Source organism: Anas platyrhynchos, chromosome 3 (genome assembly GCF_047663525.1).
Source record: "Anas platyrhynchos isolate ZD024472 breed Pekin duck chromosome 3, IASCAAS_PekinDuck_T2T, whole genome shotgun sequence".
Lineage (NCBI taxonomy): Eukaryota > Metazoa > Chordata > Aves > Anseriformes > Anatidae > Anas > Anas platyrhynchos.
Window position 1 is genome coordinate 94,528,543 of NC_092589.1, and position 15,214 is coordinate 94,543,756.

The 15,214-nt window shown below is 36.8% G+C and overlaps 1 protein-coding gene across 6 annotated transcripts in view; it reads right to left on the minus strand.

Annotated features, from left to right (window-relative positions):
* Positions 1-15,214, minus strand: part of PRIM2 (DNA primase subunit 2) — a 104,545-nt gene that overhangs the window by 70,132 nt on the left and 19,199 nt on the right. For 4 of the 6 annotated variants that reach the window (XM_072036320.1, XM_072036321.1, XM_027455068.3 and 1 more), the window contains exons 6-7: positions 13,006-13,101; positions 12,019-12,156 (exon numbers count right to left, since the gene is read on the minus strand). In XM_072036320.1, coding sequence (XP_071892421.1) covers positions 12,019-12,156; positions 13,006-13,101 — 234 coding nt within the window. Of the gene's footprint in view, positions 1-617; positions 1,587-3,779; positions 3,901-12,018; positions 12,157-13,005; positions 13,102-15,214 lie in introns of those variants that run through there. The other 2 variants (XM_072036322.1, XM_072036324.1) reach the window with 2 other exon arrangements.

The window sequence follows — 15,214 nt, forward strand, 5'->3', positions numbered from 1 at the left end:
ATTCTTAAAGCTTACAACAGAATTGCATTTGTTGCCAGGTGAGAAACACACAAGGACAGACCTGATGAACTACTCAAACAGGACTACTCAAACAAGACTAGGAACAAAGTTAAGTAAGACACTAAGAGAACAAACAAGAACTGGAATTGCCCACATAAAATCAATGGTAAGCAACCTAGACAATTAATAAGAGAAAAACATAACTGCTCATTTATGGTCAGATTTTAGTTGATGTTAAACCTCATAAAAAGAAATCTCATGACTCCAGGATTAACCTCTGTCGTCATAACATTAACTGGACAAAATCAGTGGTACCTAACTGACATGGAAAACTCCAAATGCACCAGGTAACATCTGATATAGCAGATTTAAAAATAGAATGGCTACACATTACAAAAACATAGAAGTCTGATAACCGTGAATGACAGAGGCAAGCAGATTCATGATGATACAGTTAAAACATATTCAGATTTTAAAAAGCTTTTACTTATCAGCTCACACTGACAGATTCATAGAAATGAATCACAGAACAACAAATTACTGACATTTCATGGAATGTTTATTTGCGTTTAGTGTACGCAAAAAAAAAAAGATCAACCTCATTTGCACACATTCTGCATTACACCAAATAAAACACATTTTTCTTCAGAATTAGGAACTTAGTGCAATGTCTTCCCTTCTCCCTGTGTGTAGCAATGCAGTTGCAACACAGAAAAGCTACATTTCAGGCACATGTTTTCTGTATAACCTTGTTCAGCACTCTCACGGTGCCCTCTGATGGCCAAGGCACAAGGTGCAGCTTTAACCCCTCGGGCCAGTTAAACGTCTGGACACGTAAATACAAAATAACCACCATGGAAGGGGCGAAAACCATAAGAAGAATACGTTGGCAGGTTGATTGCGAGACTGGATGCAGTAGCAAGACAGAATCTTGCTACTGCAGTTTGAGTCAGTTTGTAAAACATGAAACCAATGAAGTTGTTCAAAACTCTGCACTCAGCAAGCAAAATATCTGATTAGACTGCAAGAGATAAGAACAGAGCTGCAGTGACCTCAAGAGAAAGCTGGTACGTAGCGTTAACTTTCAGGTCTTTGTCTGGGTTTGCATCTGCTTTTCTGAAAGGTTCCTTGAATTCAAGCCTAATGCAGAAAATGATGCTTTCACAGAGCTCACTTCAGAGAAATGAATAAAGACTGCAGACAAAACATTAATAAAAAAAAAAAGTAAAACTAACAGAAAATTTGACAGAATTACCTATAAGTAGCTTGCAGTTTCCACCCTTTGCATTTTGGATCCTGCAAATTTAGAGAAGCTTTTAGTTTAGTCCACTCATGCAAAGAATTATAATTACTGTACCATTTCCAAGTAATACTCAAACTGCGTAACTAAAGGTGGTAGGCTGTGGACTACACTTCCCACAAATTACTGTCACCTCTGAGCTGTAAGTTGTTACCCAAAATCGCTGATGTAACCAGTGCTGACTCCAAGCACTGCAGCTTGGAAGGATTTCTCATCATTAATTGCTCCTCAAATTATTATTTCAAGCATCTCTGCTCTTCTGACAATAGCATAATGCCGGTAAAGCCTGCAATAAGAAAAAGATGTAGATGAACAGCAGTGCTACCCACTAGTTTTCCACTAGCAAGTGGATGACAAGAATTGTGCCTTACACCCAAGTCTAAATTTAAGCAACTGCCCATCAGCAGATAACCCACAATGCTTCCCTTTCTTCCTCCCAAAATAGCTTCAGATCAAACATTCAGATTGGCTTTTATTGTATTTTTATTGTCTACACATTGAAAGACTGAGGTAAAAAGAAACCCAAACCTTTGGGATCAACAAAGCTGGTAACAAAACAACCTTCACTTCATTTTGGCAGCATCAGTAGGAGAAAAAAAAAAAATCATGTTTTTTTTTCCTATGACTTAAGAAGCTTTAAACACTATATCCACATTTATTCCCTTTCTTTCACATGTACCTTTACAAACAAAGGCTGTGGTCCATAACAAACCATGTCATTTTGCTTAACTCGTGACAGATTATAATAAAAAAAAAAACTTTGCATTCTGATATTTGTTCAAGACAACAGAGCATTTAAATTAAACATCAATCCTTCGGGTAATGCTACTATTTAAATACAATGGATTTTTTTAAAATAAATACAGAAAATTATAATAAAAAAGATATTTCACAAGCTACAATGTAAAATTGAAGCCGTATATCTGCATTCATCCATTTCCCTGGTATTTCCCCATATTTTCTGCTATTCCATAACTCAAGATGCCGAACAGCTAATTCAGTGTCCTTTCAAAATCTACAGAGCACATTTTTCACTTCTATCCGGAAACTTTCCTGTAACCCTGGATACAGAATAATCCTTCATTACCTTTCAAAATCCTTTTTTACTATAGAACATGTATATTACAATATTTTATTCGGTTTTTTTTACCTCTTCCCTCAGAACAATGAGGCAGCACCAGAGGGATGAGATGGATACAAGACAGGGAGATGGCACACCATGATTCCCACAACAGCCCGTACAGGCTGCCTGTAAGGCATTGGGGTGTGTTTTTACACAGCATGCTCAATTTTTAAAACTATTCTTGGGGCAAAAACTCTGGTTAAGTGCTGTATATCAATAGGTCTGTGTTTGCTTTGTTTTGAAGCAGCAGCAGCAAGCTTTGCCTTTTTATTGTAAAATTTCTGTTTAATTATGCTGCCTTTGAAACATTCTACTTTCCTATTACCAGCCAAAATTATTCTGACAAATATTCATTTACAAGAACCACAAAAAAGGTCCATTTCCTCTCAAGCCTAACTATGCAGATTAGCAATTATTTGCAGAAGAAATCCATTAACAGATGAACCTCCCTGTGGGGAACTGCAGTAAAATGGAAAGCCACACAACGAGACCACCCAGAAATCTGCTGCAGCAGTACTGACAGCGACCAGCACTTCTAAAAAAACAAGTCATTTCACCTATATTTAGAAGTTTAAAACAATAAAAAACAAGTTTGAAAAGCTATTGTTTTTCTTAAAAGTTCAAAACACTAGAACCGTGCAATCAGTAAAATTAGTGTTTTCCTTAAAAAGTGTTTTTCTTAAAAAGTCCTACAGCAGAATTTATTTTCAACAAGTCTTGATGTAGGCATTTCTGAGATAAGACTCGTGCATACTTTAATTTTTTCCTTTCACTTGCTGCTTAAAGAAGTGCTCCAACCTCTGGAAAGCCTATACACTTTAATTAACAAAGTGTCATCTGATACAACAACCAGCTGTTCAATTTATTTCATATCTAACTTTGAGCTACTAACATTAGTTTCCCATTCTTCCTGTAGATTAAAAAGGAAGGGTTTAGGCTGTAGTCCTTCCCCCACAGCCATACAATCTTTATCATTAGGAGGAATAGCAAAAAAAGACACGTTAACATCTCAAATACAATGTGCATTCACTGGTTAGGGATATCATAAAACATTACATATGGAAACAGCCCCTCTCCATAATACAAGGCGAAATATATGCCAAAAAAATATTTAATTGAAAGGTAGTTACTACAATTTTTAAACATTTAGCATATTTCTCTTTGCCTGATCTTAGACTTAAATGTTTCAGAACATGCCCTCTTCTTGTCCTTCTGCATTCTACGTTTATTGCAGCCTTTTTTGCTTTTAACCCAAGAAAATTTGGCTTCACACAAACACAACTGCAACCAAAACTGCAGACACTACAGCTGAACTTAGGTCTCAAAATAATTTGCATATTAAATCTGGTAACTTACTGGACTCCAGCTCTTTCTTCAGTGCCCAGTCTGACACACACTGCTGTCCACGTTGATTTCTACAGCTACAAGACTTGGTCATTTCGCTGTGACTATTTGCTACAGCCCGTCTTATGAGCATCTGTATTTGGTGGGATATTAAGAACTGTTTATAAACAAGGTGCAACTTTGGGTATACCTGTTTGGTAGGCTTATGAAAATGCATGATATGCTACCCAGAATGTAACATCTAACCGAGGAACATGAAAAACACAGGTTAGACAATAGAGGCGATGAATAATGAATGAATACAGGTGCATCTACTCTTTATGTTTTTCCCGTGATTATAGATTTTTTGAGGATTGCGTTGCAAAGCTTTCAGAAAGTTTTTTTCAGAGTAGCTTTTAGCAAATAAGCAAAACAGGAAAAGAATCGCTTTGAAAAGCAAACACAAGGTGAGCACTTCAAAACATAATGAAGAAAAACAGAAGCACAAAACAAATTCTCGTGAACTACTGAGATTAGCAGAACAGAATGGATGATGAGCTGAAGCAGGAGGAAGAACTCCAGCTTTAAGAAATAGGCAAGTGATGAGATGAGTTGGTAGAGCAACTAGACAAAGAAGCAAGAAAGAATAAGAGCATTACGTACATTCTTTTGGAATGGGAAAAAATAAGTAAGCTAGCATAAGTACTTGGAAGGTTTAAGCCATAAACAATTTGAAAGTTTAGGACAGAAGTGGCACACACTTCAGAAATGTCATAAAAAGTACCTGTCAGGACTTGACCATGTTTGTTTAAATGTTTCAGTGAGGTAGCAATATTGCTTTTCAACAATCACCAATTTAAGAATCCATTCTTTAAGCCTGGTGAGTAACTGTTCTCTTCTAAAAGCAGCCTATCAACTACAGCACTTGAAAGAATTGGCTTAGACAGAGAGTATCAAAGATTGATGCTCCTTTACAGGATTCTGCAGTTGTATGCAAAGATTTGATATATTCATTCCGAGAGAATTTTATGATTAATTGCACATGGTAATGGTAGCAAAATTGTGCCTCTTGAATCATATACAAAACTGGTAAGTTGTTGAAATTTGGATCTCAATAATGGGATTTCTCAACTCTATTAATGTATAGGCTCACGGGCAATTCAAAGCTCAACTAGAGTGGAAGGGATTCAGTTAGCATTGTTGAAACATACAAATTGTTTTCCAGTGGAAACAACTGCATATGCAAATCAGTCTCAGCCCACAGTGAAACACTGGGATGCTGAGGAAAACACGCGAGGTACATCTTCACTGGCAGTTCAGATGGCTCTCCTGGTCACTGGAGTCCTGCTCCATTCGTGGTCCAAAGCAAACATCAGCCAGATCACTTGCCAGCTCCCTTCTGAAAAGTTAAGCAGTTTTCTCCAAGAAAAAGGCAGTTTACAAGGTAACTTGTCATTAACTCTGGTGTAAACGAACTCCAGACAAACACCACTTCTGCTATCACTTAGATACTCTCTATGGGTCTCAGGCAGCCATAAGAAAAAAAAAGGAGAAAACTTCAATTTCTAACACAGAATCGTACTAAAAACAGACACTTGGGTCTACTTATTGACCTCATATGCCTCTACAGTTCGTTCTTACTGACTATAGTGCATCGCTCTCAAATTACTGTTTCAGCATGTTAATAAATTGTTAGATAATTGTTGTCCTGTGACATTAAACAAACATTATATTAACTGAGGTATTTCCTGGTTATCACCTCTATTACACAAAATAGACAAATTGTATTTCCTGCTTGTGTATTCTATTCCAAAAATATTTTTCTGAAATTTAAGGAGTAACTAAAAGTTAAGCAAACCTTCCACACATTTCAATTCATGTACACCTTGATTTTCAATTTTACTACCACAAAATACTTCAGTTCATTTGAGGATGGGATTATTTCCATCTGAATCAAAACAAACAAGACCCATGCAAAGAGACCACAGCAATTGTTTAGACAGCAAAGGCACATTTAGTATTTACCAAAAATCTTATACTTTGTAGTAAACGCAAGTAGCAGATAGGAGAATTAGGAAGCCAAAACACTGAATGAAGTCAATTTCATTTTGCCTCCTAATGTTTTTAATAGTTACTTTAGGCTAGAAACCAATACGTTGCTAAAAGAAACACATCCTTCAATTAGTAGAAGGGATAAAATGGCATATAATGATTTCAGAGAAAGAGTCAACAATGGAACGATTAAGGGGACGCAGTAAAATGTCAGTCCACAAGGAAAAGTGCAATGTTTTCACTACCTTGCAGGTATCTATTCTGCATACAGGAATGAGGTCTCTCACACAGAATCACACAAGCAAAGTTGCTTCCCTTGATTGTCTTTCTCTCAGCCCAAACGCCACTATTTTCTTTAGTAGAACTGTTCCTTAGACAACCTTACAATAAAATATTAAGAAACAAAGACCAGCTTCTTCTCTGCAAAACTCTCACAGCAAAACTTTCACGTGGGAGATTCAGAGGACAAAGTCACTGTAATCACATTTTACACTATGGTGCCAAAGTTATTACCTTACTAACCTTGTATGTGCATATTATAAAAATCATCCATTTATGTTACAGTGAATTACTTTAAGTTAACACTGGGAACACAATACCTGAAATGAATTTCAAGTGACAAGACCATCATTAATCATACCTTTTCAGCATTAATGCCACTACATAAAGCCTTCTGCTTCACTGCTTGAAAACGTACATGTTTTAGGAAGAAAATGTTTTGCAGGTGGTGTTATGGTGGTGTAAAGAACCCGCTAAGTCCCAGATTAGCAGGTTCTTTGAACACTCTGTGTACATCAACCAGAATTGTGTATTTGACTGATGTTTAATTTTAAAGGACAAATCACCAGAATTATTAGTAAAACTAAAAGCAACTTACTTGATCAATATTTCTAACAATTTTGAAGATCACATCCTAAGCGGCAAAATGAATAAACAAAAAAAAAATAGATAAAAATTGGAAAAAGCCAGTGATGCCTTCCTTTTGCACTAAGCCCTCAAAAATTGATTTGTAGACATTTGATCAGATTAACAAGGTCACGCTGCAAGGTAAAAAGCGTGCTCTTATCAAGTTAGGAGGAAAACATGCTATCAAGATTATACATATCACAACAGGAATCTTGAATTCTCACAGTTTATTTTTAGTCAATAGTTTAATTTAGTCAATAGTTTAATTTGCATAAAGTTAGATCCTATGTGATGTTCTGACAAAGTATTTTCACAAAAGCAACTTATTGCAGTAGACTTATAATACAAAGACCACCCAAGCTGTATCTTCAACTGATAGGCTCAAGATAGGGGAAAAGGGCCTGGGTTTAAACACGGATATGGCATTCCACTGAAAAACTGCTATCAGGCAATGAGTGTAAAGCTCAGTTATTGCAACCAAAGATAATTACAAGTCTTTGTGAAGTAAACTCTTCAAACCCACAATGAAATCATTCATGTTAAACAGGAATATTTACATTTTCAAGCATTTGCTTATAGCTTAACAATGTAACATTTAACAAGCACTAAAACTTAAAGACTAAACATTCTCTGAGCTGTAACACTCGTTATGATAAAAATTACATTATGATTCACTCTAGTTCAGGAAAACATCTGCCACGAGCACAAGCATCCCAGTCAAAATCAGGTTTTACAGTATCTATTATCCCCATCCCTGGAATTTATCAAAGAACTGCTTCAGTAGAGGAGTCAACAACACCAGGAAGCTGAACTAACACTGCTATGTGCACTCTGGAATCAGAGTGCCGAGCCTCCTTTTCTCTAGTAGCCAACTTCAGCAGGCCTACAAGGCCAGGGACTGAAACCTTTGGTTGTGGTGGGCTGTCCTCAGCTACAGGTCAGCCACACACCCAGCCACTCCTCACTCCCCCTCCTCACCAGGACAGGGGAGACAGCAGGATGAGAGGGCACTGCTCTACCGTGAGGGTGACAGAGCCCTGGAACAGGTTGACCAGAGAGGCTGTGGGGTCTCTTTCTCTGGAGATATTCAAAGCCTGCCTGGATGCCATCCTGCTCAACATGCTCTAGGGGATCCTGCTCGGCAGGAGGGTCGAACTGGGTGATCTTCAGAGGTCCCAGCCAACCTCGGCTACTCTGTGATTCTGTGAAAAGGCTCGTGGGTCAGGGTAAAGACAGGGAAATCGCAATACAGGCGAAACAGACTTGACTTGGGGAAAATTAATTTAGTTTACTGCTAATGAAAAATGACTTGCATAGAAAAACAAAGACAGGCCATAAACCTTTCCTCCCCTCTCTTTCGAGATGGGCTACACTCCTTCAGTCCAGACTCCTGACCCAGGCAGAGCAGAGGAAGTTATGGTCAGTACAGACCAGCTCCTCTCCGCTGCTCCCACCCTGTCACATTTTAATCTTGCTCTGGCATGGGCTCTCTCCCACTGGCCATGGTTTCTTCAGGAATAATATTTTTAAGAAGTAATTATTACAGCATGGGTTCCACCAGCTGTAGTTCCTTCAGGGAGTATCCCCCTGCTCCAGAGCGTGGTCCTCCATAGGTGCCATGAACATCTGCTGCAGTGTCACAAAGCTCATCCTCTGACCTTGGCATTCCCTCCCTCGTGCCTTTTGGTTCCCTTTTACCCTTCCTTAAATACATTCCCCAGAGGCACCACCATTTTGGCTGCTGTGCCCTGCGGTGGGGCTGTTGGAGCCGGCTGGAACCAGCTGGGGCCGGCACGGGGCAGCCCCAGCCTCTCCTCACAGAGGCCACCCCGCAGCACCCTGACACGCACACCCAACTCACAGCTTTAGTCAAGACTACCCCTGTTATTTTCAAAGAAAAGAGCATTTTACATGCTCAATCTAACGCCATAATCTATATAAAGCATCCTGTTCAATCACACAGGAAGACAGGCTATACCTGACACTAAGTGGTACTACTAAAAAGGTAGTTCAAAAAACCTAAATGCACTTTTAAAGATTATGTCAGTCCTGGGGATGAGACATGACAAGGACAAGGGAGCTCACATTGAACACTGCAACACTTTCAACAGGTGGAAGACACGTCCATCCGTTCAGCCATTTTGGTTAATCACACGAGACTGCAATTGTGGAGGCAAACTTATCCAACATAAACTCCAGTAGAAACAAGCCAGACAACTGCTAAAGCAGTATGAAGTCAAATTCCAAGTTGCTTGCTTCAAGAAATCAGAAGTTAGAGCTGCTATCCTCAAAAAAGATCCAGCACTGCTAATAATTTCAGAGCCTAAGTTCTCTGCGTCACCGTAACTGAAATGAAAATCAAAACACAGCACAGTATTACTGCAGAAACATTTGCGTGTCAGCGTAAACCCAGTGAAGTCTTCATGAATAAAACATGATGCAATTTGAATTAATAAAAGTTTGCTTGAAGTTATAAAACAAATGTAGAGCTAATATTACAACTTAGAGGAACAACAGAAAATATTTAGGCTTTCTACTGTTTAATCATCATTAATGGAACAAAGGCAATCATTTACCAATGGATGGGTCAGAAAAAACAGAAAGAAGGGCCTTGCAGTATTGATTTTGCACGTATAATGAGCTTCAGTTGCATTTGCAACCATCAAGAAGGCTTGAATAGTATGAACTCCCCCTATTGATGAGCCTCAAAGAATGGAGGCATACTCAAGATGTTAAACTTATTTTTAACAGAATGAAACAACACATATGACTGCTTTGTGGAGTTGACTAGTAAGCAACTGAAGCACAACTCCAGCCAAAACGAATTTGTGTGAACATAAAACCTTTTTAAAAGTATGTATTGTGAGTTATTTACTATTCTCTCAGACATCAGTACCAACAATTTATTCCTTCTGTTCACCCAGATGCTATTCCCCTTCCTTCAGAAGCCTGGCCAGAACCACTCCGTAACATACAGGTGGGCAGTGGCCTCAGCAGGCACCACAGTAAGGCTAGGCCACCACTCCAACCGTTCAGTGCTTTGGTGAGCTGAGAATGTAGTTCATACTACAAGACCTTAGGGTATAACAGCTTCAGAGCATCTTAGAGAAGGCAGGGCAGGCCTTCATCATAAAATAATTGCTGTATATATCTCCTTCCAAAAATGTATGCATGCAACTCCTTGCGCGTAGCACCAGAGAACCTCCTGGTTCCAAAACATACAGAGTACATATAATCAGTAACACCATTCAAACGACCAAAAATTAAGAAATCGTGCTTCTTTAGCATTTAAAAACTGAATGCTAATGAGAACCATAAGCACAGAAAGATTCCTCAGAACTACATACCTGAAAGAAAGACCATCTTTCCACTACCTATATCGAGGGCATTTTCTCCCTTAGAAGCTTGTAACAGACAGTCCAAAAGCCTAGGAGGCAACTACCACATATAAGATAGAATATTTATCCTAATTTTTTGATGTTACGCAGTGATGGCAAATCCCATCTTTAGAAACAGCATCTGAGTCTAATTTGGATTATCGCATCATTAAGGTCCTTAATTATCAAATTCTAATCAAAGAAGGATTGTCTATAAGAAAGTTCTGAGAACAAAGCATAAATAACCAGATGATGCAAAAAAACACTAAAAGAGACTCCCAAAAGCATACATACATATGCTCACTGTAGTACTATTGTCAAATCCATTCATTAGCAGACAGATTAAATGACAAATCAATGATGCTGTTTAGTGATGCTTCTTAGCTAACTCTAGCCTTTATGCACAACTTCTGTAGCAAGTCATGAAGAGCTCCATATAATCACAGAGCCTGAATTCAGCATGTTTCTTGATTTTCTTTGCAGCAGCAGACATACAAACACCCATGTGCTACAAAGGCATTGCTAAGCAATACTAAACCAGCTATATAGGAAGAACTTAAGCCCAGTCCAAACAATACTTCAACAACTACTTTTCACAAATGCTACTAAAAGCATGTGACTGTTATAATTTCAATAGAAATGCATCTCTTCACTTCAGGTAATGCTGAGCAAGAAAGGTGCTTTGCTAAAGATTATCCTCTTAATTCCTTTGTTGTGGAACAGCAACTACTATCGCCTTTTATGCAAAAAAGACCCTTTATGTACAATCTTTTCTTTAACAGTATATTCTTACATTTTCACTGAAATGTTTGTGTGTTTTTTTTTTAAACCATAGCATTGCACAAAGCATATGATATTGCAGAAAACAACTTCCAATCACAAGTTAGAGAGAAATGTATGCTTAAATGAGAATAGTGTAGCCCCAAAATCTGAAACAGAAATACTTAGAATTTTATGTGGGTGTAATTGATCTGTTATGGTTTTGTTCCATTGAAAACTACACTAATTATCCAGCCACCAAATGTAATACTCCAGTTGTATATTCAGTTGTTTGATATGACAGAATAACGTTAGATTGACACCTGTAGAACATGTTGGATATTTGGCCTTCATTTCCAAAAGACTAAATTTAATAGCATCACCAACATCCCTCACCAGTGCACTGTACAGGTTAAAATTTGCTGGAAAGCTTATTCGATGTGCTTTCACAAACTCAATTAGCAATCAGAAGCCCATGACTTCAGTTTTGAAATAGGACAGGAATCACTAATCTATTATTTCTTACTCTGAAAATATGGGGAATGATAATAATAAAAAAAAAAAACTTACATCATAAAACAAAAAAAAATAATGCAAGCCTGAAATAATGCAGTAACTTTAAACATACCAGTTCTATAGAAGATAATGATAAAGACCCATGAGAATGTTAATATTTCTAAACTATGATTATGGGGGATGAGAAAGAAGTAGTTCTTTATTATAAAGCAGCTATTGGCTCTAATGAGTTAATCTGGATTAAATGAATTCCTTATAAAGTAGCCTGGAAAATCAAAGGCTCACGGGGCATCAATCAAATCAAATCAAAAAAAAAAAAAGTTGCAAAATCTTGTGGAAAACATTGATACAAAGAAAACAGATGTTACTGGGGTAATATTTTGAGTGAAGAATCACATTACTCGTATATAGGAAATAATTTTAAAATCCTCTACTTGAAAATTCTTTACAATTAATATTGTAGGTATGATAAATCCCATCTAAAATTAAGAAACTCAGCTTATTTTCTCAGTTCGTTACTGAAGGGCTTTTTTGTTTTATTTTGATCTGTAGGCACTTTTGATAGAGTTTAACAAAAACAAATTGATATGTTTTAAATCCAAATGGCTACTGTTCAAGATCATCATTAAACAATGCAACAAAACTTGTAAAATCAGACTTACCGCCAGTGCTTTAGATAACTTTTGTCTGTAGTTATTCAAAACAATAGCATCAATGTCCTTAAGAGGCACAAATGCAAAGCCATCTTTAATAAACACTCTTCTGGCTCTGAATAGATCAACAGCATCTGAAAGTCCAACCTGAGAAAGTGAAGAAAAAAAAACAACTGTAGAATAGCAAAAACAGTGCAGTAACAATTAGTACAACCCTAGGATTCAATATGGACCAGTAGAGCTTTAGGTCATTCTGTGTCTTTTAACAAAGCTCTAGGCAAAACACAAAGGTTTCTGAAAGCAAATGTTGATTTCTGATGGAAAAGTATTATTTGCTTACAGAAAGTCATACAACTAGGCTATACAAGCTACCTTAGAATTTGTATCTACAATGACCAGCCTGAGATTAAGTTCAGCAAAGACAAATGCAAGTTCCTGCATCTGGGATGGGGAAAACCCCAATGTCAGTACAGGCTGGGTGTAGATGTGTAGATGTGGTGCTTATGGACATGATTTAGTGGTTGACTTGGTGGTGCTAGGTTAACGATTGGACTTAATGATCCTAGAAGTCTTTTCCAACCTAAACAATTCTATGATCATGTAACTTTCAATCACTTCTTTCTTCTCTTCTTGATCGCTTCCATAAAGTATTTCACACTAATACCAGACTAAACCTAGTTTCAGTAACAGGTATTTGAGAATGCCTCAGTCACGACAGTCTGTCAGCCAGTTAAGTCAAGTGATGTGTCTGGGACACGTTAAAACAGAAGACCTTCTTTGTCAAGAAAGACAGGGGCTGACAGATGTTAATGGTAGTCTGAAGCTCCCTTCATTCTCCCTCTACCCTCATACTGACGTGAAAAAGAACTCTCATTAGTCTCAGTTAATTTAGATATTTTGATTTACTGTTCATAATAGTACTGTATAACCTTAAAATTAGTAACTCGAAGTTTTAAAGAGAACGTAAGTTTGTTGCACTTATTTATATCTACTTACCTTATAGAACATTTGTTCTTTTACTTTAGTCATAGTGAAGCCAGGGGTTGATGTAAACAGTTCATTTGCCAATTCATTTTTCAGGTCTTCACTAATCTAAAATAAAAAACTTCTTTTAAAACCACTGAAATACTTCAAATACACCTTTTTTTTGTTTTTTTAAATGAGCTAAAAGATGACTTGATCTGTAAATATATCATTTTTTTAGTTGGTAAGATAAAATGAACAATTATATATTCAAAAAGTGATCTCTAATAATTAGGCATAAACCAGCAAAGCATTAGTGGTCAAAAGTGTGAAATGACATTCTTTTTAAAGTAGTAATGCAGACTTCAAAGTATAATACAAAAACAATACTTTATACATTAACACAAGTATAAAAAAAAAAAAAGCATGCTTTTCAAAAATTGGCCTCTCTAAAATCAGCCTCTGTGATGATCCCTGGTTATATCTAGATTTACTGCATTCACTAAAACAAAGCATGGTAACTGAATGGCAATTGGAAAGACAAAATTGTTTTACAATCCTAAACAATTATCTTAGATTTTTTAAAGTACCAGTATCAGCTCATTTTTAAAACAAGAGTTTTAAAAGATCATATACGTATGGATTTTTTCTTCGAGAATGAGGACAATGGGACATTTATTGTTCACCATGTGTTAGTGCTTTCACAGTTTTAGAGAATTATGCAGCAATACTCTAATTTAACGTCTTGAAGTACTTAGAAAAAATTTGTAACTTGAAACAAAAATCATGAAAAATACTACATTTCCTAACAGCAATTTATTGAATACAAATATGCAAATACAGACATATACAAATACATACATATTACGTTCTTCAACTACTTAATAACATAGGTTTTGAACAGCACCAAAACATGGGAGAAAAGCCACACTTAAATTAGAACATTTTAATGATTCCATCCATCCATAACGTGGTCAGCAAGACAGAAGAATGTAACTTGGAAGGCAGAGGAAATCCACAGCAGCATTATATTTCTGCATATGAAAGTCTAATAGTCAGGAAAAAAAAGAGCCTGTAAGTAAGTCACTTTTCTTTAACAAAGTAGCTGTACCAAACCAATTGATCGAGTTTGTAGAAACAATAAAGGAAAACAGTCCACAACAATACTCTCATTAATGACCTGATTTTTGTTAGTCTTTGAGAAGAACAATTCCAGCTTTTAAAGCACAACACTCTGAAACTATACACAAACGTCACTGCGTGCTACCAAAACATTTCTATTACTTTTAAACAATGTATTTCTTGGGTAAATCTCATTATCTTGTGTCAGCCTAAGTCACCATATCGGCCTGCGAGCTTTCACCCATTATAGACCAAAGTTCCAAAATAGTGATTTCCATTTTTCAAACCTAACAGTTCTGTGATTTCTAAATACATGGTACACTTGCAGATAGAAATAGCTTGAGAGCCCAGTCTACCATGTCCATGTCATTCCAACCCCATAGTAAAACAGTCTTTGAAAAAAAGCAGGACAATATATCGCTTCTTCTAGGGTAGTCTCATGGGAGGGGAGGGGCAGCCAAGCCAAGAAAGTTTTGTTTGGCTGGTTGGTTTGGGTTTTTTGGGTGTTTTTTTTGTTTGGTTGGTTGGGTTTTTTTTTGGTGGTGGTGCTTTGGTTTTGTTTGTTTGTTTAAATAGAAAGCCATTAAAACACAGTGCACTGACTGTTCTATAGACAGAACTGCAAATTGGGGGAAGACTGAAAACAGGGAAAGGCAATGACTGCTTTCTTTTGCTTTTTGAAACAATCAATTAGTTGATTTTAATCCACAAAGCCATCTTACTCCATATTACCTTCAATTTTAATTTTTAATATACTCCTAAAACAATTATACTGACTCCATCCAAGCCTCATGAGTTGTCGTGATCCTTCTTTATTTGTAATCAACTGTCTAAAATTTGTGCAGATGCAAATCCCAGTGATTGCACATTTTCTTGCATCTCACCATCAAAAAAAATAACGCTGTTGGGTAAGAGTGATCCTGGTGAAAACTCCAGAAGAAAACAGGCTAATAGGCCAGGACTGAAGTCTTGGATAAGTTTATTGACAGCCCTATCCACAAATACAACCATACAAAAACAGTTTTTTAAACACTAACGAGTATTATTATAAAAACATATTTATTTTAATAGTAAATAATACTTACAAAGCTGTTAAATAATTTACTTCTCAGAGCCTCCA